This window comes from Nyctereutes procyonoides, unplaced genomic scaffold (genome assembly GCF_905146905.1).
Source record: "Nyctereutes procyonoides isolate TBG_1078 unplaced genomic scaffold, NYPRO_anot_genome, whole genome shotgun sequence".
NCBI lineage: Eukaryota > Metazoa > Chordata > Mammalia > Carnivora > Canidae > Nyctereutes > Nyctereutes procyonoides.
Genome location: NW_026575144.1, coordinates 4961134 through 4987983, shown reverse-complemented (window position 1 = coordinate 4987983; position 26850 = coordinate 4961134). Strand labels below are relative to the sequence as shown.

At 41.4% G+C, this 26850-nt stretch overlaps 1 protein-coding gene across 3 annotated transcripts in view; it reads left to right on the top strand.

Moving 5' to 3' along the window:
- Positions 1-26850, top strand: part of ARID5B (AT-rich interaction domain 5B) — a 178613-nt gene that overhangs the window by 136895 nt on the left and 14868 nt on the right. For 2 of the 3 annotated variants that reach the window (XM_055308719.1, XM_055308721.1), the window contains 3 exons: positions 3780-3984; positions 5939-5991; positions 15454-15551. In XM_055308719.1, the coding sequence (XP_055164694.1) occupies positions 3780-3984; positions 5939-5991; positions 15454-15551 (356 nt within the window). The remainder of the gene's footprint in view (positions 1-3779; positions 3985-5938; positions 5992-15453; positions 15552-26850) is intronic. The other variant, XM_055308720.1, reaches the window with a different exon arrangement.

The window sequence follows — 26850 nt, the reverse complement described above, 5'->3', positions numbered from 1 at the left end:
TACATACCAGCTTCCTGCACACAGCAAAACTCTCTAGAGTGAGAACCTCCTGGATTTGTGGTCATCTGCATGGCTGGAAGAAGAGTGCGAGCAATTTGCCGGTCTCTCAATGAGCATGTAAAAACCAGCTTTGCAAGACTCTTTTTTTCAAGGGACAGAGAATTTCATGGCTTTCCAAAAACCGCGAAAGTCACACGGGGAAAGAGGCTACCAGTTCTCTGAAGATGTCTTCAAAATGTCCAACCAAATCCTGCTATTTCCCTGGGATCCTCTTTTGGCAGCAGATATGGGCTCAAGCCCATTCATGTGGTGATCTATACAAGAAAAGTCTTCTCAGTCCAGGCATCTAATGGGAGGCCTTCACTGATGGAAGGCAAATGACATTTCATACTCTGTAAGCACTTTCAAAAGGCCAGAAGTATGTTACAGGTGGCTTATATTCTAAAAGGAACAAAAAAAAAAAGGGGGGGGGGGAAATCATGGTGTGCCATGTTCTTTCACTTAAACCATAAATGTTCCCTTTGATATTTCACAAATGTGATGCTTTCACTATCTTTCATCCAGTTTGGTCCTCAGGAAGCATCCCCAGGGATTATCCTTCCTACTTCCCTGGGAAGAAAATGAGGGTTTCCTAGCAAGTTAGTGACCAATTCAAAATTAGACTGTAGCTTCATCTTTCTTGCTGGCTCATCACATCTTGCTGCCCCAGTTGAAGATTGGATTAGTTATAACTCAGTCCAGTGAAAGGATGTGGTTAATATCAAATAGGTGGTGGTTCATTGAAAACATTAAATGCGGATTCTTTAATTAGCACTTCCTCAATCACTTTAGAAACCCCAGAGCTCTTAGTGAACTCAACAAGAATAAGGTGTTCAGGTTGGGAAAAACAGATCTAGTAATTAACTGTCACCATCAAAAGATTGGACTTTCTCAAGGTCAGCATGAAGACCAGCTCCTGTTTAAAATTGCAGTAGATTAAAATGTTAAGTTAAAATGAGACTGTTTGGGGTAAATGTGCAAATAGGTAGAAAGGAACTTAGCCAGGTCCTACCCAGAAACAGAGTAATAGCCTAAAGGGCAGCCTGAGAAAGGAAACCACTGCTGACTTCTTACAAAGCACCTGTGAACCCCCACCTCCCACCCCTGCTTGGAGAAATCTGCTGGCTCACCCACGGAGGTTCAGGACGGAGTTCAGTAGGTGGCAGCCTGGCTTTACCAGGAGCCTTCTACAAAGCAGGGAGTCTGAATGACTTTGGGCCTGGTTTGTATACCTCGTCCATGCTTTCTTTCTGTTTCTGGGTGATTCTGCAGTTTGAGGCAGGAGGTTAGGTGACCACCTGGACTGCCTAACCTATGAGGTCAGAAGCACCACTTCTGACCTCATAATATAAATAATTGGCCCATTATCGCTGCAGATTTAAGACTCGGCCTGTTTTAGATGCAAATCTTAGATCTACTCCTGTTTGTGCAAAACCGGGGTTTGGAGTGAAGCCGACCTGAGAGTCTAAACCCAGAGTTCTTTTGCCGCCATGAGCCAGCTAACAAAATACATAACCTCGCCGAGCTTCATTTTCCTCAACTGTAAAATGGAGCTGGAGGCCGCCCTTTGATGGTTGTTAGGAACATTTGGTAGACTATGTGAAGCCCTCAGCACTGTATCCAGCTCATTGTAGGAGCTCAATTGATACTGGTTTCCTTCCCTTTGCTCAATATACAATAGAAGGAATGGAGCCCTTTTATACTGTGGAAACCACCTAGCTTTATCTTATATTCCTCATTTGATAGATCATGTTTCTAAGCTGTAGGTTTTTACTGCCTAGTAATAAGATACACTTTTAATTGGAAGTGTGTTTTGACTATCGATTCCATTTTTTTTTAATGAGTATCAGTAAATTATAGTGTTTAATCCCAGAAGCCCAAGAGTGAGACCACCTGGGTTCAGATCCCAAGCTCATCACTTACTAACTTGGACATGATCCTATTGCTGTCACCCATCCCCTGTGTGCCTCAGTGTCCTCATCTCTAACACAAGAATAATCACAGGCCTCACTAGCTTGTGGACAGAAGATGAGATAATACGTTAAAAAGTGCTGAGAACGGAGCCTGGCTACATCGTAAGCACTCACAGACGGCCAGGGGCAATACAGATTAAAACTGGAATGATTTTATAATTTCAAAAAGCCATTCAATTAGAGATTTCATCAGAACTTGAGGCTCAGTCTAAAATTTGGCAGTGAGAAATGATGACGACATAAAGTTTCACAGGATGTTCACCTTAATATAATGAGACAAAGTACCAAAGTTTGAAAATATCGTCAGTAAAAATTCTACATGGAAAAGTGTTTTAGTACCATTTCTAATACCCCCTTAAAAATTAAAATCTTATCTAGAGTCTAGAGGCTCCAGTTGAATGAGTTGTACAGGAAGTTTTATTTTTTCCAGAACCAGTCTAAAGATATTAACCTCGCATGTTCACTTGAGAAAAGAGGTTAAAGAAAGCCCTTGCAGGAGGATACAATTCCCTTTTATAAATAAGCATAGCCTTTTATATTCTTAAGGCCTGGGAAGGAGACGCCGAAGGGAAAGAGAAAGAGCGGTCAAAATCTGAAATGGAAAACAATGTCGAATATGTGGGACATTTTTATTCATAACATTTCCCCAGCGCTTGCCCTCTTCTCTCCGATGTTAGATACGGAGATGTAAAGAATATCGGAATGTACACATTCCCCATGGGCGCACTTGAACTCAAAAGTCTGACCCTTTGTACTTCCCCCTTTTACAATTAAAATAGCTCAGCAACTTGGCGTTATATTTAACAACCATCAAAGGCCTCTTGTAGAACATGGCAGTGAGGAGGGAACATTGGGTTAGCCACTCAGTTTTTCGAGTCCCACATTCGCCTAGAGTGTGGAAGGAATGACATCTGGCACAGTGGCCGCCATTAGTTTTTTAATTATGGTGCTTTCCACTTTAGTCTCCATGGGTTTTTAGCTGACCTCTACTCTTTCCTTTGTGGCAAGTTTATATGTCCTATTACGTTCTCAGAGCTGACTGAAGAGCCAGGAGCCTTCGTTAAGGAGTGGAATCTTTTGTTTCCTTCTGAGGGTGTATCTGGGCATCACCGTCACGTGACAGATCTTGCTGTTATTCCTGAGGCCAACATCCTCTGGCATTGACATGTGTTTTTTCAGGTTGCTGGAAATAGTAGCAACAAGCTAAGTTTACTATGAAGAAATAAACTTTCTTTCATGTTGATACAAAGTGCAAAGTATGGGACTCTTCATTAAGAAGACAGGGTTTCATTCAATGGCCTTAACAAATGGTGGCCCTTGGGAAAATGAATGTGGACAAAAAAGCAACGGAATGGTACCACCAGATCTGAACACTGTTTCTGGTTTCACATCAACATGCTTGTAAGGACTCTAACAGAGGCTGGAAAATTTGGCAAACCATGGCCCCCTCACCACCTGTTTCTATAAATAAAGTTTTATTGGAACACAGCCACACCCATTCCATTACATGTCTGTGACTGCTTCTATGCTAGTTGAGTGTCTGCAACAGAGATTATCTGGCCCTAAATCCTGCAATATTTACTACCCGGCCCTTCACAGAAAAGTAACCACCCAATGGTATTCAGTGTTGCCGCTAAAAAGCTACTTCAGGGCAAGGTTATTTACTGGTTCACCCTTCCCACACTGTGCAAGCTGTCACTGGCTGTGTCTGTAAGCGTTCCGAGGCTGTACTTGATTTGATGTGGCGTATTTTTCCCCCACTTCCAGGTGAAATGTGAGGCCAGGTCAGCCTTGTCCAAGCCGAAGAATAACCATAATAACTGTAAAAAAGTCTCAAATGAAGAGAAACCAAAGGTTGCCATTGGTGAAGAGTGCAGGGCAGATGAGCAGGCCTTCCTGGTGGCACTCTATAAATACATGAAAGAAAGGAAGACGCCAATAGAACGAATACCCTATTTAGGTTTTAAACAGAGTAAGTATGCTTGTTTTCATTTCTGAAATATCAAAACTGCTCAGATTCTTTAAATTGGGAAAAAAAAATTGACTCAGGGTTATGTTGAAATCCTAATGTGGGGATGATGCTCTCTCTGTTTATACTATATCTACAAATCATCCAGGCCACGGATTTTTCTCCCTGCCCCTTCCCGCTACATTGTTCCCTACTGGGGCAGTTGCAGTGAGATATTTATAGGCTTGAATCCACTGATTATGACTGGAAATAGACATGTTGAAAGTTTCTCATTTTCTGTTTTGTCAATCTTGAGTGTCTGTAACGCCTTTCTTCTGAGATAATAATATGACGTAGCTTTATCAGACACAGATGTTGCCTGCAAAAAAAAGGCAGCTTTCAAGAGGAAGACATTTAAAGGTGGACAAAACAACCAGAAAGCAAAAACGTATTTCCTAAGCCCCAAATTTGTGAAGAGATAACAAAAACCTGACTTCACAGGAAACCCGAAATACACAGATGGGAACCGAAAGCCCAATTTTGGATTACTTTGATGTAGACACTTAAGCATCATAATACATTTTTAAGTAGAAAAGGAAACTCACAGCTGAGCAGAATTCCATAGAAAAAGAGAAGAAACCCAGATCCAGCCCTGATTTCACAACCGAATATATATTTTGCCTCTGTCTGGATTTTGTAGCACACAAAGCAATGAGCCCCTGGCTTGAAATAGTATTTTCTCCAAACGTATCTTCCTAGATTAAAACCATGTGTCATTTTGATGAAGAATGTCAAACCTGTATGTTTTACATAACAATTTACATACCTAATAGCAATTGGCACTGATTGCAAGAGAACCCTCACAGCCATTATAAACTTATATAACTACGAATGATTACAATGTTTGTCTGAAAACTGGTTGCTTGAAATAGAAGTAAAATTAATGTACTATGAACAGCTTTGTTGCATTATGCATTGGTTCAGATTAAATCAAGGCCGAGGCAGGGCTCTTGATAGCTTTGAAATAGTGCAAGGTTCAATGAGGCTTTTCCAACATGTTGTGTCAAAGAGCCTTTTTTTTTCTTTTAATTTTAATTTTATTCTTCATTTCCCTTACCAAGGAATTACTTGAAATTCAACTTTCCCGTCTTGTAAAAGAGTCAAAGCCACAGCAGTCCCATTCCATAGTATTTGGGACAAATGAGCAGGATTGCTAGCAATTTGGCAGAGTTGTTTAACAGCATAAATGTATGCAAGCCCCACAAAGAGAAATCTGTTCGAAAAAGGTATATATTCGAAATATCACACAGGCAAGTGAGGAGGAGACTAAGTGGACTCAGGACTCAGTCCTTACTGAATGAGTATCTTCTTCCCTTTGATCTGTTTTATCACTACCACTTCAAGGGTAAAATATGTGTTTTCCTACTTGTTACAAAGGCACCATGTGTTAGTGAAATGCAGTATGAGTTCTTAATATAGTGCTGCCATCAGACATTTCTATTAGAAAGGTAATCGTGTATTAAAGTGGCTGTTATTTATTGATTATGGTAAATTCTTACCTGAAGGAAGCATTATATAGTACCCTTTAATCAATGGCTTCTTTCTAAGGGTTGAACAAGACCAACCCTAATTTTGAAATCTCACACTTTTCCCAAGGACGCTGTAACTTAGCTTCTCTGGGTCTGCTGATGGCAACATGACTAAAGCTGTGTTATCCTTTATCCCCAAAGTAGAACCATTTCCGTATTTGTGACTGTTTCTTAAGAAATATTTTAAGTGGTAATAATATATCCTGTTGTCAAATGCCCTTTGGCAAATTGTTTCCTAAGAACTTAGCTCTCTGGGGTACTAGTTTTGTTTTTGCTTTTTTTTTTTCTCTTTCTCATTGAAAACAAAACAAAACAAAATGTTTTAATTGACATTTCTTGGAAGTATGTTAATGCAATGCTTATCTAAATACTTATTGTCCCTCTAACAGTTAACCTTTGGACTATGTTTCAAGCTGCTCAAAAACTGGGAGGATATGAAACAGTAAGTGTTTAAGCAACTTAAATGAAATAATTTTGCAATCTAACTCCCCCACCCCTTCTTTGACCAAAATGGAGAAAATGTAAAAGCAAACCATCACTGACTGCCTTCTCAAATGGCTCCACACTTTTGGGGGTTTATTGGGCCGCTTTTGGAAATGATCCCAATTAGTTCCAGGTTTGGCAAAATTGTAAACTTGTCATAAAAACTACAAGTGGAAAACATATGTAACTCTCCCCTGTCAGGGAAATTAGTTGGGTCTGTAATTTTTTCCCATGTTGAGAAAGGGCTATTATTGTACAACAAGCCAAGATTGCATAAAAGAAATTTCCCTTGGCAACATACCTGACATCTGTTCATGTCTAATATGGGAAATGTATTAAAGGCTTTCAAAAGTAATCAGTATTGGCCATTAAGGAATAGAATGCAGCAGAATCTTCTCTTATTCTAGGGCAAGGAAGCTTTATTAGACAAGGGTCAGTGCCGCATAAACAGGAAGTTATCAAACTTATTCAGAACAGGCTCTGACACTCTTTATCAGCTAATTCTAACTGACAGGAATGGCTTATTTTTAGCCCACAGGAAAATTTGATGGCCACGGATTTTACAGCATGTATTTTGAACCAATAAAATGTTAGAGCAACAAACTAAGATTAAAATCTTGAAAGAAGAAGAAAGAGCTGTATTAATATAGCACGCAGAGATGAAATCTGTAATAAAATCAATTGACATAGGAAGATGTCGTCATTGGAAATATTTTCTCCTCCACACAATGATCAGATTAAGTTGTGCAGTCTCTTCTGCAATTGAATAAGAAATTATTTTTTTCTTTCCTCACAAAGTAACCGGGGATATCTCTATATCACAGTAAAATGACAGTATGAGACACAAAGTCAAGAAAATGAAATTCATTTTAGCCCCACCATAATAACAGTGTTTCTTGCCAGATATAGCATATTGTTCCACAAACTAATATAATGGTTTGATGTCAGGGGTTTGGAATGGGAAAAGATGGCTAGCATGAAGTGATTCAGATAATCTGGTATTTACTTTAGAGATACCTGCTATGGATTCTGACTCAGAACTCTAAGATGTGAGTAAATGTGGGTGTAAAATGTTTGTGTAAGACCTGGGATATACATACCCGTATGTAAAGCAATATAAAGCTCATATGAAGCACTATAAAATGTGTGTTTCAGAGACATGAATTTACTTAAATACTTGTTTTATCAAGTACCCTGGGTAAAAATAAATAACGTAATTTTTCACTTGGTTGGATCTGTTGGTAAGACAGAGAGATTGACTTCTTTCCATGGTGGCTTCATAGTTTTGCAAAACCTTAAGCTAATTCTAGCTTTTGTCCACGTGAAAAAGATAACTTATTCAGAGCTAGTCTCGTGGATACAGGAGTCAGCCCCATAGCCTAGATTTTTTAAGTCTAACGCTTGATATTAAGAATAGGAATGCACATTTGTATTGACTGCAGATAAGTTACATGATACTGTACAATATTATGAAATGTCTTTTTTTAAACCCAGAAATGTATTGTTGTCTACTGATAGGGAGAGTGCCAACAAATTTCACAGAATCCGTTTTTCCTGCTTCTTTGTATCCTCTGTATCTTCACAAGGATCTGTTTTCCCCCCATGCAACAGCAAGTGGGTGTAAAATGCACAAAAGAAACTTCTGATAAGTTTCAGGGCATTTTCAGTATTCTGAACCCATAGTAGTTTTTTTTTTTTTCTTTTGTTGAAGGAGTAGAAATAACAAATGACCTCGCAATCAGCAGATCACCTGAACACACATTTAGTACGTCTTATGTGTTCGAGGCATTGAGTGGGACGCTCTCGCTCTGGAGGACACAATAATATCTAAGCCAGTGGTTCTGGTTTCTTGCTGTCCAGGAGAGGCAGGGATTATAATTAAGAGACAAGGTAGAAAAAGATCCGTTCCCTGATCAGGGAAAGTACTACTTCATTTAGAAATGAGGGAAGGAGGACTTGTGGCTCTCGTGCCATCTGAGCAGAATTTTGGAGAATAGATGGAATCTAGATAGGAATGATCATGGCCTTCCAGGAAGAGAGAGCCAGATGGAGAAATCAGATGTGGAGGTAGAATGATGTTGGACATAGAGAGTTTGAGTAACTTAAAGTGGGTGACCAGGTGGCTGGGACAAGTGACCTCAAAGGGGGGTCCAGAGAGGATGGAGTCCTGTGAGAGGAACTTTTTGGTTGGTAGCCCCTGGAATTATTCTGTAGTCTGGCTGGGGTGGGGGTGGGGGTGGGGGACGAGTGGCGTATAGGAGATTGATAACAAGCTAAGTGTTACGTTTTGCCACTTGTTCTGCCTTCACCGGGTGTAGGTGGAGCCAAGTGGAGAGAGGCTGGGATGGGGGCATGTGGGAGACTGGATTGCATCTGCTCCCCAACTGCTGATGTATGAGCTGCAGGCCTCTCCAGCCAAGACACAGAGAGGACTGGCAACCCCTGGAAAAGCTCCCTCCCTCCTCCTCTCCCTATTTACCCATCAACTCCCTCATTGTTCGTTGGGCCCCTGCCATTCCTCACCTCCAACATTTTCATCTCTTCTGAGGCAGGGAATCTACTTAGAAAACATATTTCTCTGTTCGCTATAAAATCTACATCCAAGGTCATGAACTGGCTGAAGCTGGTTGGTCGGTGGGTCAGATTTTTCCTCCCTCCCTCCCTCCATTCCTTCTCTCTTCCCTTTCCTTTTTATCTCCTTAATGATCCATATGATCTTGCTGTCCCTATGGGCAGGGAAGCTTGCCACTCCCGTGCTACTGGAAGCTTTTGAATCCCCCAAGTACAGGATACATTTTTCTATTGGTATATGTTGACCAATAAATGAAATGAGCTGTTCACTGAGGATTCGATTTTGAAGTCGGTCCAGCGGGTGTATGAATAAGATCCCGTCCAAGGGCTTAAGTTGTCGTCACTGTGTTATTGAAAGACATTTATCTATGCGATTATCTGATATCAGAAGCAAGTGCAGATTTGTCATTAGAGCTCAAAAGAGATCTTGGAATCTTCTAGATCCGTGGTTCCCAAAGGCTACTCAAGAACTAGGGCTCAGATTTTCAAAGGGGAACTTTGTGGTATTCAAAGCTGTGTAGACGTCCACCCTAAGATATTAACTCTGTGGTGGGCCCTGGGCCTAAGAACCCAAGAATCCTGTTTTCCCAGCACTCCGGGTGATGTCAATTCAAAGCTAGTGGTAGCAGTGACCACTGGCCCTCGTGGCTCCTTCCTTCATGGTGTAGACCCATCTAAGTCAAGCATCAAAGATTAGAAAGTTGTCTTCACGCTATTACTAAAGAAGCCCGCCAGAATATTACCCTTCCTTTGGTTCCGAAGCAGCACAGAATTTCCAATGAAGGTTTTTCCATTTGGTGAAGTGGTAATCCAACTAAGTTGGGACTCGATAAGCCATTTTCATTTTGAATGTGGGAAACCATAGCATTGAAACCTTTTCTTGTTTTGCAAATTGGCCTTGTATTTACCCTGCTCCAGTCCATACCCTCATTTTACAAATCAGGAAACTGAGGCACAGTGAGGTGAAATGAGTCACAAGGGGTCGTTGTGGGCTTCTTTGGATTCTGACTTGCAGAGAATGTTTGCGCACCATTGCCATTACCTCTGTAGCAACACTGGGAGGAAAGAGATGCATTAATGACCCTTCTTTGTCCTTCCACCCCCAGAAGTCTCCTAGGCATCTACAATGCCTTCTCCCTCTTTGGGGTGATATTTTGGGAAAAGCCACTAATAGCCTACCTTTCAGTCGGTTCTTTGTACCTACCCTGAACCTTACCAGGCACACTGACTACTAGCTGAGATTTTATCGGATTCTTGAGAAAAATGTGTGAACCTAGGAATGGGTCGAGAGGGCTGCATGATGAAAACATTCAGTCATAGTAAAACCTTGCAAGTTGAAAATGTGTAGATGTATCTCTTCTGCTGTTAACTTGTGATTGGATAAAGACATCTCTCTGGAATTCCTTCTGGTTATAAAAAGAGGCCATCTTAATTGGCTTGTTTTTGTTTGTGGTTATAAACTATTCCAAACCTTCTGGTTTGAATTGTGGATTATGGATTATTTCATTGCAGCCCTTCACAACCCTCAAATTGAATTAAAACAACAACAACAAAAAAAGAGGAGCAGAGGTTTTATTTTAAGCCTTTATAAGCATTTGACTAATGACTATATTCAGTTCTCTTGGCCTCCTCTGCCTTCGCTGGATTGAAATTTGTGTCTCTGCATCCTTAGGTTTAGAGATCCTACAGGGCTTGAATGGATTTGATTCCCTAAAAAAATAATATCCTGACATTTTGACTGGCTGGCAGTGAAGATCCTTCCTCTACAATCATACATCCAACTTCTCCTTCCAAGCATTTTAGAGTGTAGGTCACCTGCAGTTGCCGAGGGAGAATGGGATAAAGCTGCATTGAGCAGCGGGCAAGGTCTTCACTCCAGTGTCTGGTGAAGCAATTACAGCTTGAAGAGTAGCTTGGGGTATTACCAGGATGCAGCGTGTTGAGGGTGGTTTGCTAAAGTGATTTCCATTTGGCTAACCATGTGATGGTGAACCAGAGGCAATATTTGGAAAGAAGGTAGAGTAGGGAAATGGGTCTTGAGAAAACCTTATTCTAGAGGCAAAGGACCACGCAAGCGGTGCCTTCCAAGAATGCCCAGTTAGCTGCTCCATCTCTCTCCACGGATGAGATAGGACCATTATTTCTCATCTAGAGGAAAAAGTCACATGTCTCTTTGCTGGAAGGATTAGGCTTTGACACCAGATTCTGGCTTTGACATCATTTCGAGACATCCTCTGAATCTAACCCTAGTAAACTGGACGGACAAAGCCTCTTGCTTAATTCAGAATTCTCGAGGCCAAAGATGATGTCATGTAGTTTTGAAAGGCTCCAGTTCCTGGAGTACTACCAGGAAAAAAAAGTCATCTTCCTTGAATTCAGTCCGCCCTCAAGGTGTCCCGAGAAAGAGGCTGTTTCTCAGAGCAGCCTGGGCAACACTGTATGCAGGCAAATGTTCCTTTTGACTTCACATCTGCTACATTCTTAAGCCATAGACACACTAAAGTCCTGTGAGGTTCCTGATTGCCGTTTCCTAACCAGGCCACAAAAATTCTAAGATTATTTCATCCCTGCAACCTCAAAGGTAAAGAATGCAAGGCTCCAAGGCCATGTCTTGGGTTAAAATAGTTTTCCTTTTTTTTTTTTTTTTTTTTTTTTTTAAAGGACTGGGATAGTTTCATCAAGTAAACTATAGACAAGACAGATTTCTTTCCCACCCCCTGGACCCGTTTTCTTGGCCGCGGTGTGGAGGTTAGTTTCAGGCCACCTCTAAAACTGGCTTCCAAAGAGTGATTTGAAAACCACTATATTTAGAAGCAGTGAACATACACAAACATAATGCGTATGCAGTGCCTTTCACTAAGTTTCTTGGGTCTTACTCACACCAGGGAAAGGAATAACTGACAAGTGTCTTCAAAGTGAGATGAGGTCTCCATGCATGAGATTGATTTGCTTTCCTTGGGTGTGGTCTGCTCAGTTTTTTCTCTTGCTTTGTGATTAGTCATATGGGATCATGCTTCCTGCTAAATTATGAACCATTGAAAATAGTAACTTCTCTTTCTTTTTTATAGTATCCCCCACCCTCAACCCTCCATCCTCTACTTGCTCCCTCCATGCCTCTGTACCTGGCACAGTGTCCTAAAATAGCAGGCAGTAGGTGATGGGTTGATTGTCATGAATCCCTATCATTTCAGTGAAGATCTTGAAGGAGATGACAGGGGAAGCACAACCCGAGAGAGATCATTGCTTGAATGAATTTGGCCATTTTCTTTAGGAAACAAAGAGCCAGAGTTCTTCGTATCCTTAAAAACCTAAAATAACAGAAGGTCAAATTGAAACACGAACATGACCAGGAGTCTCCGGCTTAATGACAGTTAGTCAAACTCACCCCGTGGCTAGATCAGACTTTTCACCTGAGTGGAACCGGAGGGCTAGCGACTGCTAGGTAGACATTGGGTTTTCCCAATTGGAGTTTTAAAGATAACGCACATTCTGGACAGCGGAATAAAAAACCTAAGCAAACGCACGCTTGGGCATGATGAAAGCATACTAGTTCAGGAGGCACATTTGTACAGGTGAGAGCACAATGCCCAGTAGCTGGGCCAGGAGCAACTCTTGTGCCTTTCCTTTCTCCTTTTGGACTCTCGGACCCACTGTGGGTTTGGACCACGGGAGGATTTAGATGTTTCTTGCCTTGCATCCTGTGGATAGCACTTGAATTAAAAGCGCATCTGGACACAAAAAATGGAGATGTGTACCCAGGAGAATTGTGTACTTAAAAGCATAAAAGCATTTAACAGTTGGAAAGAGCACATTTTATGACTTTCCTGTGGAAAGAAAATATCTCAAAATGGCCTGATTCATCCAGGCTGGCCAGTGGAAGCTCAGTAAACAGGGACCACTTCCTGGAAGGCCTGGCCCTTGTCTTTGCTCCAGATGAACCCTCACTGGTAAAAACTGTATTTAAACACCAGAAACTGCTAGCAAGGGCTATCGCAGACCCCTCGCCAACCGCACATGGCTTACTATTGCCAAGTAATCCTTGATGCTGGCCCCCTGCTGCCATAGTTTCAGTCCTAGAGTAAGGAAGATTTTTTTCCCCTCCTTTTGATAATTCATTATTTGTTCTTAAAGAATTTTGTCATTTCTGTGAAAGGCAAGTGTTGACTAGGATACTACTTCCTAGTCTAGATGATAGGGTATAGGAGTGGGGCGCAGTCAGTTTCCACACATTAAGTATCCCATCATCAGTGGTCTCTCATTCATTACATTTTTCACAACCTTTATTATTTTGTTATATGTGTGGTCCTTGGTCCATATTTGGTATCCCTCCCCCACCTCAACCCCACATGCTGGGATGTGGTCATGTTGGATGTTGGGTCTGGTTTTCACTGTTGCATCCCAGATGCTAGCATAGCACCCAACAAGTAGGAGATGTTAAAGAAATGTTTGGTGAATAAATGGTCAAGTGAATGGATGGGTTTGAATATAATTGAGAGTTATTGTGATTCAGTGGTGAACATAATAGAGAACCTCTGTTCTAGCAAGATACACAAGTGGTCAGGGTAGAAGGAGCCATAGTTTTGCTGGATGCAAGTAACCTTTCAGAGCACTGTTAACCCAACCCCCTTAGATTCTTGCTGACCGTGTCGCTGTGCTATTTCCCCACTAGTAAGAGACCCACAGCTCAAAATTGAGAACTTATAGCAGAAGCTATGATTTCCACAGTCCTCTGCCTCACGTGAAGCACACGATCCCCAGATTCTGTATTATCACCCTGCTATACACGTGGACCATTCACCAGCTCATTCTGATGGGGAGGTTGTTTTGATGTATGAAAAAAAGTCTGCTCTTGGGACATAAGACATTGGTGTGAGTCCTGACGTGGCCATTCTACTGCTGTGTGTCCTTCAGCAAGGTGTGCAACCTCTCTGTGTCTTACTTCCTTCATCTCTGACAAGATTCCTATAATCTACCTCAGGTTGATGGGAGGATGAAATGATACCATGCATGTGAAAATACTTCATAAAATATGAAATAGAGTGCACGGAAGAGATACAAAGATGACAAGAGTGGTGATTTCCTCTGAAGTGCATGTAGGGACATACATAGGCTATTTCCTGACCATTCCAGGCACGCCAGGGTGCACACACATCATCTGAGGGAGGGAAATACGGAGGTGTGTTTCAAGGGGCCTCAATGTTCTAAGGGCTTTGAGGAATAACATAGACACGTGGGAGGGGATCCTGTTTCGCTTCTTCCTTGACACAGATCTTGAATAGACCAGCCTGAAAGCATATTATTTGAAAGATCGGAGGGAGCTTGTATTTAAATATAAAATAATTACTAAAATATGTATTTTGAGTGTTTTGAAAGGGGTTTGAAACCATTTATTATAATCTAAGCCAAGCTCTAAATAAAGGAAGATTTTATTTCTAGTCATACCTGCCAGTAGATGTAAGACGTGGTTCTGTCTAGAGAGAACTATTGAAACAAATCGGTTCAAGAATGCTTCGTGGGAAATTGAACAATGCAAACCTCCCATTGTCTCGAGGTTGAGAAGGGCTTATAGAAATAAAGGGGGTTTTATTTGAAATGGAAAAGGTACCATTTACCCTATAATATTTAGCCACCCCTCCCCTCCTCGTTAGATTACAGTTGACAGAGTCCCTGTTTACAAGTTGAGATTTTTTTTTTTCTCTCAGATTGATGCCTTTAGCCCGTAAGTGAACTCCGCTGGCAGCTCTGCGGGGCTATTTCAAAAGAAGCCTGGTGCTCTGATTGCAGCCAGTGCCACTGGCACCCCTGCCACGCCCTGCCCCCCGCACATTCCATTAACAGAGTTTTCCTGTAACTCTGTTTAGAAAGGTTCACAAGGACCTCAGACTGTGCTCTGTCTCCTGGTTTCAAGGAAATGCTAGACTCACTCGGATGTAGTAGATGACGTGGTTTCCCCAAATTCATCATTTGCCAGATCATGCATCTGTTATTTTGTAAAATCTTAATTTATGTACAAAAATAAAATTAAAGAAAGAAATTAAACAGGACCATAATGTGCCTCTCGGTAGTTTTGCAAGCTGCCCCATTTTATTCACCCAGCGCCACAGTAGACGTAGCTTGTGTTTTCCCTTTGGAATTTGTTTGGTTTCGTAGGATTTGATGGATAGCCCGTTTTGCTGACCTAAGTGAATAAAAGTAAACAGGTTGCAACGGACACAGTTTCAGATTTTGGTTTTGTCTTGGTGGTTAGAGGAGCTGGCATAAAAGTATCCCGGAGATGACTGCAAATTCCATAAGCAATTTGATCAATTTAATTAACTTATGTAGTAATCTTATTTAGTGTTTAAAGTAGTCAACGCATCACATAGGTCAAAAATCAGAAGATACAAGAGGAAGCTTGGGGAGAAGCCTCTCTCTTTTTCTATAATCTTGGCCACCCAGTTCCCCGCCCCTTATACAACCAGTGTTAATTCTGATTATTTTAAACTGACACTTTAGCTGAAATCTTATTTTATGGGGTGCTTTATCACATGACCTAAAGGATCAGAGTATGAGTTTGGGTCCTTGAGGGGAAAGAGCTGCATAAAATATCTAGGGAGATGCCTTAGGTGAAATGCTCTAAGGGTGACAAAATATAGAGCCCAAAGCGGAATTCTGTGTTTATTGTAAAGAAAAGTACCACGAAACAGATCCCACTGTGAAACCCCAAGTCTCCCCATACCCTCATTTGGACTTCTGTGTCTCTGGGTTTCCAGAACAGACTGTCCTTTTCTGCCTGTTGCATATGTATTGAGTCCTGGCACTGAGAACCTCTTATGATGCAAGATTGAATTTCCCATTGCCATTTTTTCAGATAACAGCCCGCCGACAATGGAAACATATTTATGATGAATTAGGCGGTAATCCTGGGAGCACCAGCGCCGCCACTTGCACCCGCAGACATTATGAAAGGTAAGAAGCCCTTTCTTGGAAAGCCGTTGCTTAATTAAAAGTGTGTTCATTGGAAGAGGCGTCTGGTGAAGGATAAGATAAGGGGAAGTCTAAAGGACCTTTCTGGAAATAGAAAATATCCTCTGGCATTTTACCTTGCATACCGCCTTGTGATTTTTTAGGGAACATGGCTTTCTCTAGTTACAGGGGCTAAAATTAGATGTTTTTTTCTGTTTGGTTTTATCCTGTGATCACCTATTTGACAATACCTCCCCGCCCCCCACAAGCCTAGATTACTCAGTGTGTTCTCCATAGGTTCATTTACTACAAGAACCTTCAGCTTCTGGCAATCATGAGTCTGCAGTGTTACTATGAGGTTGCCGTGTAACCGTATTGACATTGAAATGTATTAATATTGAAAAGTAAGCATTTCTTTAATAAGGAAATTGGCCCCAGATAAGATCCATTGTTTTTTTGCCATCTTGGTATTTTTTCTTCTACGGCTCTGCTTTTGACCAAGAAAATCCTTTCTTGCCAAGCTTTGCGTGGTTCCATTTTCTAACAGTTTCAGCTTCTCTCAGAAGGTAATGATCATGCAAACAAGAAGTAATGCCGAATTAGCTACTATGACGGTTGTATCCAAAGGAGTGTTTCCTCTTTGCATTAGGACTGTTGTTGCCCACAACAGTGCAGATCTGCTAGCAAATTCATGCATTATCCTTGCTCTGTGCTCCCACTCCATACTTGATTTGTTAAGGTCGCGCCAACTTCTTTATCCCTGGCCTTTCCCTGCTGACATGTTGACTGACTCAGCAACCTGGTTTCAGATTCAGAGCTTGTAAGATCTAAGTAGAGGTGTGTGTGTGTGTGTGTGTGTCTGTGTGTGTGTGTGTCTCTGTGTGTGTGTTAATAACGGTCATGAATGGAATGAAGTCAAGACCCAGATGAACAAACATGCCAGTCGGCTTGCTAGTTTGAGAGGTAAAACAGAACTGCTAAGTGTAATAGTTGCTCTTTACCATTCCAACTTCAACCCAGATGCTCAACACCCGCCTTTGCATCCTACAAATGCATCTTCAGATCATGTTATCTAGTAGATCAACTCTTAGTCATATTTTTTTAGTTCAGTTATATTTTTATCTGTGTTGCATTTAGCAAAGAGCCTCTTTTAGTATAGCCATTCAATGAAACTTAGAATAGTTTTTGTAGGAATAATCATAGTAAACTGGGTTGGGTTTAGTACCCCATGAATAATCCCCACAAAGTATTCCCAAGAGATTGCCTTACATGTTGGAGTTATGGTCCAAAAGAATTTTTAAAAATTGGTAACAGGAATTTGAATTATTACTCGTCCTAGCATTGTTTTCAGTACATTATATCAACTTTTCAAATGTGAGTGTTATTTCTCTCAGTATTTAATAGAAAACCTACATTCTCACTGTACATCACAGGGACACCACTGAAATCCTCCTACAAAATAGTATCCATATCTCAGGTGAGTGTTGGGTAAGGAGCGCTTGAGGGAACACATTTGACTGGTTTTGACTTAGGAGTCAAGGCTTTAATCAGAGCATTTTCATTAGAAACACTGTATTTTCGAAGGACTTCTATTCTGATGGGAAACCCCCCCTACCCCTATCTGCAAATGTTCCCAACACCTGAACCATCAAACTTCAAGGACCAGATAGCCGTTAAAATTTGCAAGAAAGAGTATATCCTAACTGTTAGCTAACTTATCCAGTTAAAGAATGAAAATTAATCAAACATATTACAGAGCTATCACATGGTAAAAAACAGATTGAGTTTGGGATAGAAAAAGGATTGGATCTAATAGTAGAGTGAGTGTGTATGTGTATAATTAACTCAAGCAGTTATCTGAATAAAAATAGCCTCAATCGTCATCATCTTTTTCTTCTTCTTTTTCTTCTTCTTTTTCTTCTTCTTTTTCTTCTTCTTTTTCTTCTTCTTCTTCTTCTTCTTCTTCTTCTTCTTCTTCTTCTTCTTCTTTTAGATTTTATTTATTTGAGACAGAGAACGCACAAGCAGGGGGAGGGGATAAACGGAGAGGAGAAGAAGACTCCCCATTGATGTGGGGCTTGATCCCAGGACTCTGGGAGCATAACCTGAGCCAAAGGCAGGTCCTTAACTGACTGAGCCACCCAGGGGTCCAAAGAGCCTAAATCTTAAATGAAATACCAGTATATATTCTTTTGAAGATTGTGTACTTTGTTTCATGATCTACCTCACCTGGAGTAGTAGCATCCAAAATGCCTTCAATCAGTCAAATTGGAAAATTCTAGTAGAGATACCTCAAAGTTTACTGAGAAACATATTTAAGATTCTTAAAAAATGTCTCTTCTCTCCTCATTCTTGGTAGTAAAAGGAGTATTTCATAAAGGTTAAATCTCCCACTGGATTATATTTTTTGAAAAACTATGTCACTCACTCTGCTAAATCTGGAATTTGTTGGGTCAGTGTGTATCAGGATACAGTAAGGAAGATAAGAACTACACTAGGTATTCAACAAAGAGAATCTACTGAAAAAAATGTCGTAAAGTGCAACATTAATATAGAGGTAATAACCACAGGTTCCCTAGGACCAGGAGAATAGGGAAAGAGGGTTAGGGTGTTGCCACCTAGAAGTTTAGAGAGTATGCCTCACAGAGCTGGGGTTTAGATCCCTCCTGGGGAGAGGCTCTCAACCAGTGCTGGTCCTTACTGAGCCCAGAGGTGGAGCACCGAGGAGCTGCTCTCAGACCTGAGGAGGCGGTGCTCCCTGACTGGTGTTGGACCTCAGAGCAAATGCCATGAAACTGGTCTGGGATTGTTGACAGGAGCTAGAGGCTGGAACCAAATGCTGCTGCTAAATTACTGTTGGGTTGGCCCTGAAATGAACAGCAAGCAAAATAGAAGTCCTTCCTCCCCTCCCTGGTTGGCTAGGGCCCCATTTACAGAACCCCAAAAGGAAGACAGCTGACAAAAGAGGCCTGTCATCTGCAGAACCCTGGTCCCAGAATCACCAAGCAGAGCAGAGTAGATTTGGAGCTACAACAATAGTCAACTGCCAAGTGGGCCCCCCAACGTGGAACTCCCTGCACAGATTCAGAAACTCCAGTTACAACAGGGTGATTAGCAAGGTCCTTTACCCTTCCTTGTATATCCTTTCATCATCTGGGCTGCTCCTTTCACGTTGCTGTGATCAGATACCAAGGATGTCTTGAATGACTAATAGTTAATAATAGTGAAGTACTAAAATTGGCAGAAATTGACTTTAAAAAAAGAGAGAGAGACTCCAGGGAGCACCTGGGTGTCTCTGTCAGTTAAGTGTCTGCTTTTGGCTCAGATCATGATCTCAGGGTCCTGGGATTGAGCCCCATATTGGGTTCCCTGCTCAGTGAGGAGTCTGCTTTTCCCTCTCTCCCCCTTGCTCATGTTCCCTCTCTCTCTCTCTTTCAAATAAATAAATAGAATCTTTAGAAAAAAAAAATGAGACTCCACTTATAATTATACCAGCCTCACTCATTTTGCACCAATCATGATCCGAAAGGACTCATCCCTGCTCCTATGTGTTGTGGTGGGGAGAAAAATCTGGGGGCAACTACTCTAGGTGTCTCACATCTTCTTTCTCTTTAACACTTCTCTCAGAGAAGGGCAGAGGACACTCAGATCTGTCCCAGGGACTAGAAACAGTTCTTCTTTGGTCAGAGAAGAGGCTGGAGCTCTTGGCTGAATCCATGCTTAAAGACTTGGCTGATCGCTTTCCTTCTTGCTAGTTACAGGCTGTGCTAACACAAAACAGAGTGGCCTAGATTGGTGAAGGTTCACCATTTTCAAGAAGGATCAAGAAGTGAGAAAGACAAATATCAGGATGTTGTGGGCAGACATCTCGTCCGGAGATGCCCATGGACATTTTTCATACCTTTCCCCATCAGATCAGAATGACTGGGTTGCTCCTGTGCAGCCAGTCACCTGGTCTCACTCTTTTCACTCTGGTGTACAGACTTGATCCCTTTCCCCTTCCCTATCGCCAGCTTAGCTTTCCAAGAAGATGAAGAAGAAATGAGTGATCTATGCATTATCCTCTGATTTATTTTTCATGTGGTGCGGTTCGTGTTTCCAGTAAATGTTTTCATTTTCCAACAAGAAAAAAGTAGCTGGGGCCTCAGTAAATATTACTTGTATATTTAGTTGAGCACTTTTGGTTTATTAATGAGTGTAATAATGAAAGTGTGGGTTGTTGAAAAGAATCAATGGGTGTTTTTATTTAAGGCATAACAGAAATGGTACAATGCCTGTGAATGCATCATTGTCGCTGAAGGCCTGACTCGTCCAAACTTGCCTCTGATTGGTTTAAATCAAATAGGTCCAGGCACTTCATAAAAATGTCTTTGTCAGCCTGGTTTTGCTTCCAAACCTATTCATCTCTGTCAGTTTTTAATATTAGTACCAGGCTCCTGGCCATAGTCCATTAGTACTGTACTTAATTGCTCATGTTACAGCTGATCACCAATATAAAAAGCATTCATGTTGCTACGTGGATGTCTCAAACTCAGTAAAGCTCATGAAGTGTGATTATTCTGGACACTTCTTGCTCAGGATATATAGTCAAGCTACCAGAGGTTGGAATGCAAAGAAAAAATGCCCACTGTCAGCTGGGTGGGAACTTTCTAAGTAGAACATTTTCTTTCTCATCCATCTCTGCATTGAAGGTGTCCTGAGTCACCTTTATGAGTAAAGGAACAAAAAAGGAAGATGGTTATTTTTATAGAGTCCTCTCAGCTTGATTTTCTGGAATAGTAATTCACCTTAAAGACTTTGTTTTCACATGCAGATTTGTTTTCCTTTTTAGAAAAATGTCTTTTAAGCACATGCCAGAGGGGGACAAAAAATCTTCACACAGAATACCAGATTACTGGTTTGAATTTTCCTGGATAAATTGCATAGTGTGTGTCTGAGGAGCACATGAAGTTGTTATTAAGGATGGAAAAAGGAGCATTAAGGCAAAAGGACTTTATGATGTGCTTTGCCGGGTATTTAGAAAATCAAAATCATAAACAAATGTATTTGCTTATGGGGAAAATGGGCAATTATGCTTCATCTTCTTATGTACGTAATGCCCAATTTCAAATTCTAACCTTTGGCTTTTCCCGTAAGCATTCCCCAGGCAAGACTGTCCTGCTGCAGAGCTGGGGGAGACTTGGGGGGAGCCGAAGCCAAGCCAGATGCATCTGGGTAGAACCCAAGTGACAGTCTGCTGAACCTCTTGCCTTTCTCCTCTGAAGGTAGAACAGGCAGTGTGTGGGAGGTTCACGTTTTGAGGAAGATAAATATGTGCTTTAAGGTAAATGCCAAAAAGATATCAAGTTCTAAGGAACTTGACTAATCATGTCATGAGGAGAAAGTCAAGGGGGAAAGTAAGGGGAGTTGCAGCTCTCCCTATGTCCAGGACACAATCTGATCTATTCTTGCTCATTTTGATACCCTTGAAGTTAATCAGAACCCGATTCAGAAAGATACAGGCAGGGTCTCAGCATTTTAGATCTGAGAGGTCCCTTAGTCATCCTCTACACCAGTACTACTCAAGTGAGGCTTTCTGGCCTGTCTGTGCTCCACGAACAGAACAGTTTACAAATAAGCATTGTTACACTTATATAGCAATTTGCCAGAATAATTTTATGTCCCTTGAGACTAATAAAACATTGGGGGTATTTTGTGTGCCTTGCTTTAAATTTCATTGTTTTACTAATCATTTTCATGAATTATGAATTTAACAAAAGTGTCCCGTCAGCAAGACAGAAAATTTAGAAACCTAGTCCTTCATGTCAGGTCATTGAAGAAGCACAGCTCTACACCACTGGTCACAAACTCAGATGTTTATGGGGGACGTAGCATAGGTGGATGCAGGTGGCCAGGTAGGAAAGTAGGAAGCTGGAACATACAGCCGAGCCAGAGAGGTCCAGTGGGATCTGCCAACACCATTGCTTTGGGTAGATAGAGTCTCAGTGCTGTCAGACTTTCCATGGTTTCTTGATGACTTTCATGTGAAATCACCTGATTTAAAAATAGTAGATCCAGTATTTCTGAAAATATAAGTTAAATTAAACCTACCTTTGGGCAAAAGTAGCCTATAGGCTGTCAAGTTCTGTGAGGACTGAACCAGCTTTGACACTGGGCTAATCCAATCTCTGCTCAAATGCCCTGCGGTTGAGGGGTGAGAAAGAAGAACCATCACTGAACGTGCTTTTCATCTAAACACTCTTCCACATACTGAGCAGGACACCTTCTGTGGCTTCCCAATGACCCTACCTTGCCTGTGGAGGCTGACTTTCTGTGCATGCCATTTCCTTGGTGATGGGCCTCCATATGTTTGGCTCCCTTTTCACTTCAAGTCCTCCTATTCCATTCAGCCAAGCCTCAGAGCACGATTTATGGATTTTCACCAGCTTGGCCTGCTGTCATGTAGATGCCTCCAATTTGTGTCACTCAGAATACCCAGAGCGATTCCAGATGTGGCATATAGTACTTCTTGGGATGTAGCAGTATCAGTCTATCAACATAACCTAAGATTACATTTGAAATTGGTAAGAAGCCCTCCTAGTTGCTGGTTTGTTTTTCTGAGTTACGATAGATTTGCCATTTGAGCAACTGCCGTTTTTCCTTTGCTTCTGCCTTCAAGAGCCAATGGGTGTTTTTTGAACGTCTACCACTTGCAAAGCACCCTCTGGGATAATGAAAACGTATAAACCAAAGAGTTTGGAATAAGGCTGGCAAACAATGAGGAAGTGCCCATGCTACCAGAGAACGCGAAGGAAACACGATGCTGGTTTCCACAATCCCAAGTTCAGCTTCAGAACTCTCCTCAGTATGGCACGCGTAGGCCATTACCACTGACTCATTAGAACTGGAAGGTGCTGTGATCCTTGGCTTACCTAACATCATACAATCCAACTCATAGTCCATACATATCTGAAAGAGAGTTAAATTATTTGAGGTTATAAAAACTTCAGGTCTATAAGAAATTGATACAAATAACAAATTCAATAGGGATCAAAGAAAGAATAGAGAGAATTTTCAAGCTGGAATGAGCAAAGTCTTCAGGAGGATCTAGAATTTTGACCAGGTCTTAAAGAGTTAGGTTATAACTTTAGAGATCATCATACATTGCCTAAAATGTTCAGCTGTTGAATTTGAGACTGATAAAGATACTAATTTTGAGGGCAAGGATCATGGGCTATTGGTTTCCTGGAGTCTCCCCAGTGGACCCAGGAGAGTGTCATGAACATATCAGGGACTCAGGACATTGGGATTGAATGAATTAAATTAAATTTGAACAAAACGGATGGTTTTCTCTAGGGAATGTGTGTTAAGAGGTAAGGAATGAGGTGATGGAAGAAGCTATTAGGTGAGTACTAAGGCTGAATTTCTGAATTGGATACACCAAGGCAGGTATTACAGTTTACCTTTTTAGTGCCTATTGACTGTCTTGCCCCGAGGTCCAAAGGGTAGACCCTGTTCCATCTTCCCCCATGGGCACCCATAGTGGGGTTGAGCAGTCTATGGACTTGCAACTCCTTTCTAATCATCATCTCAATGATGGGGGCTCTGGCCAGTGGGCACAGCAACACCTCTGCAACACTGCCACGCATGCCCTCTCGACCTTTTCCCCTAAACCCACAGAAGGCCTCTGGCTCTTAGCAACACCCAGCAGTCAGGGAAATCTAACAAGGCACCAAGATTCAGACAGGCTGAGGCCTAGCCACAGCCCTTCTGTCTACACCCCACCAAGCTTGTTCTTGGGGACCTACAGAATTTCTCCCGAAAGGACAGTCAGTTAACTTCATAAACAAAAGCCTCCCTCTGTATCCCTCAGAGTGCTTAAAGTGCTCTGCTACCTTTCCAATGCCTGAGTATTTCAAAAAACTTTTAAAAAGGAAAACAAAGCCCTTGCCAGGCCCTGGAGTAGAAAAACTGGTTTCTGTTTAAAAAAAAATAAACAACAGCCTTGGAAAAAAAATCTCTATTTAAAAATTCTTAAATTTGCCTCTAAATGCAAGTTGTAATTAATAGAAGTTGAAGTTTACACTATAGAGTGTAAAAACACCCTCAGGCACAAACTAATCAAGTGTGTGTGTCATGCTGTAAACTACAGCAAGTTCTTTGTTTGACCCAAAAAAAAAAAAAAAAAAAAGCTTGCCAAACAGCAGTTTTTCTTTGTCAAGCTCCTTTATTGTCTCATTTTCGTTTTCTTCCTACCTCCCCCCTAACTCACCCCTTTGAACCTGGCTATAGTATTTAAGAAACTTTTCAGGTCCAATGTTTTATTGATAGTTTTCATCAAGCATGAATTTAAATTTGAGAATAGATTAGGTGTCTTAGCCCCTTTTCTTTTTGATAAATAACAAGAGGTTTCTACTTATGATTTTCTGTCCTCGGGGCTTTATCATTAAGATTAAATAACTGTACTCTCAAGCATGCCACTGCACAAACATCTTTTCAATTACGTGAGTAACAGATGCCTTCACAAAGGAACTATTGAAAATTCAGAGAGCCTGTTTCCAAAAAAGAAAGAAAAAAAGTATCAGATGACAGAAGAATGTAATTGTTTACCATTAAAATATATCCTTAACTCTTCCACTGAAAACCTCTTGGAACATTTTGTTTTTAGATGAGTTATTACAAAGTTCGATCAAAATAATAAATGTTTGGGGGACCTGATGAACATTTCAGAAGCTCCATAATCCATGTTATCTCACATACATGGGACCTAAATGCAATAGTTCTTTGCCTGTTTTTACATAATGAACACTGCCTGCCTTCATTTCTGGGGTGCTTATTCTGTTGAAAAGACTGTAGTTGTATTTGTCTATTATTCTTGAAATAACGTTCATCTGCCCTTGAAATGGATCCACGCAACTTGATTCTGAGTTAGTCATTGTTTTCTCATCGAGAAGAATAATTGCCGCCATCTTTGCTTGCTGGCATTGTGGAGGGCTGGGTGCTGCTTTGGGTCTATGCCCTCTGTTGTGAGCGTGTGTTTTAATGCCTAGGGGCATAAAGTCAGCCTTTCTTAAATCCATTCCAACTTTCTTCAGTGTGGCCTTAAGTTGAAAGACACAGGGCTAATGTCAGTCTAGACCCTCACAGAAGTGGCAAGGAGGCATCCTAGAAGCAAAGCCCCTGAGGAGCTTTCATTCTAGATGGGGAAGCCATGAGAACCTCCAGTGTGTGGTAAGATTCAGTGCTACAGGCTGAAATCCATGCAGGATATATTATTCTTAATTTTCTCTTGCCGTCCAACATCAGGTTGGGCCTGACCTAACCCAGAGTTACCACCTTTTAGAGAGTCATGACATCCTGCTGGCATTTTGTTAGAGGAGAATTGTGCCAAGTGCCCAAACCATAGGGCTGCTTCTGTTGTAACGGGCTGACTCCTTGTGGAATGGCCACATGAGTGTTTTATAGGACTACTGCTTCTGAGAAAAGGAGAATGCTCACCCTGATTTTTTAGTGCCTTAAGACATAGGATTCTCTTAAGCCAGGGGTGATCAGTTCGTTCAGTGTCTCCTCGGTGTCGGTACTTTTAAGACAAGGTTTGAAAATGCACTGCTACCCTGCTGATATGAAAGCAGCTCAGAGAGGCAGGTATATCTGCGTTTGAACTCAAATTTTGACATTTACTAGCTGCATGCCTTTGACTAGTCATTTAATTATTTCACTCTGAACCTCAGTTTCCTCAGTTATAAAATGAGGATAAAATAATGTATCTGGATATACATCTTTTTGTACTGGTTGCAACTTAAGATATACAAAAAGCCTGGTATTGATAGGCAATTAATACATGGTGACTACTATTAATATCATTATACCTAATCAATATATGAGAACAATCAGAAGTTGCCCTCCCCACCCTCCCACCTCACCTTTTAACCAAGGTCCCCATAGACCAATGTAACTCCAGTTCAGGGGGCCTCTCATCCTCGAACCATCTCTCTCACATCGACAATCGTTTATAGGAATCAAGCCACTGTCTTGCTGGGGCTTTGGTCCATGAACCCTTTTTCTCTTTCTTTGTTTAGTTAGGGTTACAGGCACTCCAGGACCACAGAGGAAGGTGTCAGAGTCATTAATGGGCTGAAGAAACAACCCTCCCACCCCTTCCAGGGGCAAATGGACAGTGTTAATGCCCTCAAAAAAAAGTTTCTTGTTCATCTTCTAATGCCTCTTGAGTAGGTAGTGATAGGCAGGTCATTTTCCCAAGAAAGAGCTTTTCTAAAGACTAGTGGCCGTATAATGCTGTTCATGATAATGTGCCACATACCTTTTGGGTATCTTACACAGAACACAAATGATGCTATTTACTACACCCACTTCCTTATTAAAGACCTCGGTACAATTTACCCTTGGTGAGCTCACGGGCTAAGCTAAGTCTTCTATACCGAATCCACACTGCGTTTTCCCATTGCTTTCCTGTCTCCCATGAGTCCTCCCATAGACTCATCCTCCATGACCTCCATGTCAGCATGGACTCTCGCTCCATGGCTTGATGCTCAAAGTCTTCAATTCACCTCCTCATCTGTTGGAGAAAGACACCAGAGACCTCTTTCTCAGCTCTCATGGTTACTGATATTTTGCTCCTCATACTCGGCACACTTTTTTTTTTATTCTGCTTTACAGAAACTCACACCATAAAATCAAGGAGACCTTTACCCAGGGCCCACATCTCTCTTAGATGGAACTTGGCTTTTAAAAGAACAGGAACAAAGTTTCTTTTGTACCCAGTGAGTGTTGTGCCCTCCGAGGAAACATCCCGCTTCTGTGTGCACTGCCACAGCACATTTGTGTATTTGACTTTTGTTTTGGTGCTGTCACCCAAATGCTCTTCCGCCATTTTTATGGTCTTAGTCTGGAACCCTGAGAGGTGAACAGTATGTGAGATTAGAAACTTTCTATTCTTCTTGGAACCTTAACCAGTGTGCATACATCATCTTCGAAAAAGAAAAATATACCTTCCATTGGCTCCATATTTGGTGAAAGATTGCTTCCCACACTTCACAGTGAAGTTATATTTTCAATTTCTGGCTGAGAAGGGAAATGTCTGGCCAAGCCTTAGAATTTACCAACCCTGGAATCAACTTGGAGGTATAATGACTTCATTTGGGATCAGATCAGGTCCGAAACCCCAGTGGAACCAATATGTCATTTCTTTTCTACGACCGTGAAAAAAAAAACCTAAAATGTATAAGAATAGCAGTAGCATTTTTGCCTTGACATGCACACCAACTTTATTTCCCTGTGCCCCTAAGATATTCTGTTCTGAGGT